At 37.4% G+C, this 4,030-nt stretch overlaps 1 protein-coding gene across 2 annotated transcripts; it reads right to left on the reverse strand.

The window, feature by feature from the left end:
- Positions 1-1,562: 1,562 nt before the first annotated feature.
- LOC116164538 (COP9 signalosome complex subunit 2-like) lies at positions 1,563-3,143 on the reverse strand. Of its 2 annotated transcripts, none has more exons than XM_031478734.1 (2): positions 3,045-3,143; positions 1,563-2,990 (listed from the first exon to the last, which is right to left on the reverse strand). In XM_031478734.1, the coding sequence occupies exon 2, from the start codon at positions 2,948-2,950 to the stop codon at positions 1,613-1,615; it is 1,338 nt and encodes a 445-aa protein (XP_031334594.1). In that variant the 5' UTR covers positions 2,951-2,990; positions 3,045-3,143; the 3' UTR covers positions 1,563-1,612. The 2 variants fall into 2 exon arrangements, with proteins under 2 accessions (XP_031334594.1, XP_031334595.1); XM_031478735.1 differs by having other exon boundaries at positions 1,563-2,974; positions 3,045-3,140.
- Positions 3,144-4,030: the final 887 nt, after the last annotated feature.

A 4,030-nucleotide genomic window follows, 5' to 3' on the forward strand; every position in this document is an offset into this window, starting at 1 on the left:
CATGAAATAAAGGCCACAACGAGAACATGCGGCACGCTTTTAGTTGATCCTTAAGTAACTTGAGGCAGAGCTTAGCCGACTGCCCCACGTTCCGATAAGGCATGACCCCAACTCTTTCATTCACCCATCGCTACCCACTAGTTATAAATGGCCGGGTTAGAACTCGAGATTTAAACATTCATATGACAACCCGATAAAAAGACAAATCATGACATCTATAACAACATTAATAGAGCAACCATCAACATATACAGGGTTGTTCAAATTCGTGCCACCCCAGTGGGATCTCCGTCACGGTGAGAGATACAGTGTTGATTAAATGGGGTCAAAGTTGCTCCTTTTTTTGACTAAAAACGCTTTTGAAATTTAAATCTTTGAAAATAAGTGAGATATCACGGAAAAACCGAAAATGTCAAATTTTGTTTTTTCCCTAGCTTAAACGGTCCCGTTGGCACTTTATATGGGCACTTGTTTCGGAGAATCTGAATCTGTTACCTATCAAAATTTCCATAGCACGCTGGATGTAGAACGTATACAGGCTACTACTTTCTTATTTTGTTATGGACGGCATATTGGATTTTTACGGAATGAGATCCAGGAAAAAAGAAAGAATAATGACGTGTCACACTAAACTTTTACATAAATTTACAAGAAAAATTTCTCAACAAAACATCCACGGATAACTAGATCATGCTAAATCAACGTGGCTATATCGCAAAAACGCATATTTTCTCATCCATTTTTTTTACGTCAGATTCAAAATAAAGGCGCCAGAGGTAAATATAGTCCGAAGATCGGCAGTTTTATTAAAATTTCACATATTTGACCGCCCCTCCCAACCTTAAGCCACGGGATCTCTCTGGCAGACATGACTTCTTCTACTTCACTATGTATCAGGATACTTTACACAAAAAATCAGCCATGTAGCGATAAGTCACTTTTTTCCGTAGCCAGCTCTAATTACTGTATACGTCTAAATGCGCATATAAATAAAGTGAAACAAATGATTGTGCATTTTAATGACATCTGTCATTCTTATTTCAAATGCACGATATAAAATGACGTTCAGAACATTTGACAATTCTGTTTCTATGGAAACGATCGTGACGGATTGCTGCTTTTGACGTCTCTAAATTAAATTCAGAATTGTCGGAAGCTTATGATTTATATGGCTTCTGCTATAAAATAAAGTTTTGTATTGTACACAACGTTAAAGGGAAACTACCCATCTCGTGAAAGTTTCTTTTACTCAATGGTTAAAATATCCCTTTATCGTCTTGTGTTATAAATTACTATTTATTCGTCTACTTAATTTCATTGGACTCATGGAATAATGTTTCAAATTAGTGCACTTACGGCAGCGTGGCGACCGAAAATTCGCAACCCTAATAAACTACTACTAAATTTAAATTATGAGTAAATTCGCTATGAAATTAGTCACCTGTGACTTATCGGAGGCGATTTGGTTTTGACGGACCACCCTGTACCCTCGTCAGGTGGATATATCATACGAAAGTTCGAGGAAAAATTTGTAATTAAAAAATGTAACACGAGGACCTCTGTAAATATCAATACTTATAACAGTATATAAAACAAGAAAATAAGTTCACTACTAAACCTTGTGGATAAGATGACTGTTTATGTTTCCAATGTGTGTAGTCAGTTTTTGTACAGCTTCGTAACGTGCGGCTTCGGCAACATTACTTGCACCGTTCATCACTAGCACTTGTTTAACTTGATCGATACGTCCCTGAATCAAACCATCCAAAATGCACAAGGCAATTAAATTTTCTGTATCATCGTCTGGAATTTTTAGCTCGTCGCTTATAAATTTCAGCTTGATTTTGCGATAGGGTTTAATTAATGAGAGCAGAACTTGAGTTCGAACGCTCTTTATCAAATCTTCGATGTGCTCACCGATGAAGGAGTCGTCCAATAAGGTCTTCTTATTTTGTTGGAAAATCATCTCGAAGTGTTTCATGTCGGTGTTATGATAGGCGGTAATTAAATCGGTCATCGCTTGAATCTCCGGATCGAGTTTGTAGGGCTTGACTTCTTGAGAGTCGAAAGGATTTATATCAGATTTCATTAACATACTCGTTAAAAGTAGGTATTTTAAACAAGTTGTGCGTCTGGGGTTTCCCGATTCGTCATAGTTTTTAAACGCCTCGAAGAAGTCGCTGTAGGCCTTCTCGTAGTCGGACGCTCGGAGATGCATTTTGCCTCCGCACTCCCTTATTATTCCCATTATGACGGGGTGGGGGACACCAGATCGGACTTTCAAGCAACGTTCGTACAATTCTTTAAGCAATTTGTGATTCTTTTGGCGAGTATGCATTTGTATTTCGAGAGCGTAAATTTCCAGAAGTTGACCGTCACTCGAAGCATCGCTCGTTCCATCTCTTTTTTGGAAATATTGGTATAACTGTTTGATGATGTAGTTCAGCTTAGAGAAATCTCCTCGATCTAAGTAGACTTTACCAAGCTTCGTGTTGGTTTTAAACCAGAGGCGATCATTTTTCGCATGCTTCAAAGTATCGAGCGTAACTTCATAGAACTCTTGTAAAAGTTCAATATTTTTCGATGTGGATGTGTAATCCAGAATCGAATTAATCGATTTTTCTCCATGGTTTTTGGTAACTGATTGCTTGATATACGTCAGCAATTCTTTGTATCGATTTATAGTCTCGGTGTATTTTTTCTGCTTAAAATTGAGTTTTAGTATTTGTTTCAAAGCCTTAAATCCCCATTCGCCCTTTTGACCACATTGCATGTCTATAACTCTTTGAAACTCTTGCAACGCTTCGTCGGGATGCTCCTCTTTCATGGATTTGCTGTGATAATATTGATTTTCCAGGTCCACGTCTGGTTCTGATGTGCTTTCTTCTGAATATTCCAATTCATAGTCTTCATCGTCCGTCATACTTATGCTGTCATTTTCTGCGCGCATTTTTATGTTGTGTTGGTGTTGGTCCTGCAATTCGATACACCTAAATTAAAAAGATTGCTGGATTAGAACCTTTTTATTATGAGGATTTACCTACCAAGTTTTTGATCGTCAAGGCTTTTTATAGATCGTCGAAAACGTTAACCTATTCATTAGATGTCAGAATAACTAATGCACTCTTGCCGGATTGATGTAATTGTTTTAGATTATGACAGTCACCGAAGCCTACTGTGGTTTTCGCACGACGCCCACCATTTTTAAAAATTTGTGTGAAGACCATAAAACTTAGTGTAACCTTTAAATTAAATACTAACAATGGCGTTTTTGTCTTTGTAAATAATAAATAAATAATTTTCATTGTCAAGTCTTCCACGTTTTCAATGTTTTTTTTACACTCTTAATGAGTATAACGGCGATGCCCTGGAAATCAGATTTTTTAGTTTTAAGAGTTTATTTTTATCCCTCGGGTTTAAGCAAAGGGTCCACACTTTGATCTACGGATCATGTGATTTGGGTTGATCCAGTTTGATCCGGTTTATTATTTCAAAGTAAAGTTGTGTTTACCAGAAGTCTAAACAACCAAGCGAAAATCAAAACGTGATGAATGGCGTCCACCCCCCTCAATACACGATTACATTTTTAAAGAATTCATTTGTGATATTTAAGGTCAGTTTCACAAAATAAGGATAATCAGTTGATGATCCATCCTATCCAATGTTTTAAGTTAGATCATTGAATAAATAATATTCAGATTTATTGTTCAATGGTTGTATCGTCCATACGTTCGCGTACCATCGGCCGACCGATGAAATAACGCGGGCATCGGTTCTTCGTAATAAAAAGTTCTCCGGTAGCGTGGGGGTATCATCAGTTGCGGTTTTGATATAGTGCTCTCACCCTCACCTCTCAAAATATGTTGACGACTGATTTGATACCGGTTTTGTGAAAACAATTTAAATTTGGCATAATTTAGGAAACGGGATTAGAAGATTATAAAAAAATCGGAAAAAAATAAAGAACGAAGCACAAAGGACATCAACGCGTTGCTCCGCGCTCTCCACGTACATTTTCGCGACTGATCAT

This window comes from Photinus pyralis, unplaced genomic scaffold (assembly GCF_008802855.1).
Source record: "Photinus pyralis isolate 1611_PpyrPB1 unplaced genomic scaffold, Ppyr1.3 Ppyr1.4_LG2, whole genome shotgun sequence".
Taxonomy (NCBI): domain Eukaryota; kingdom Metazoa; phylum Arthropoda; class Insecta; order Coleoptera; family Lampyridae; genus Photinus; species Photinus pyralis.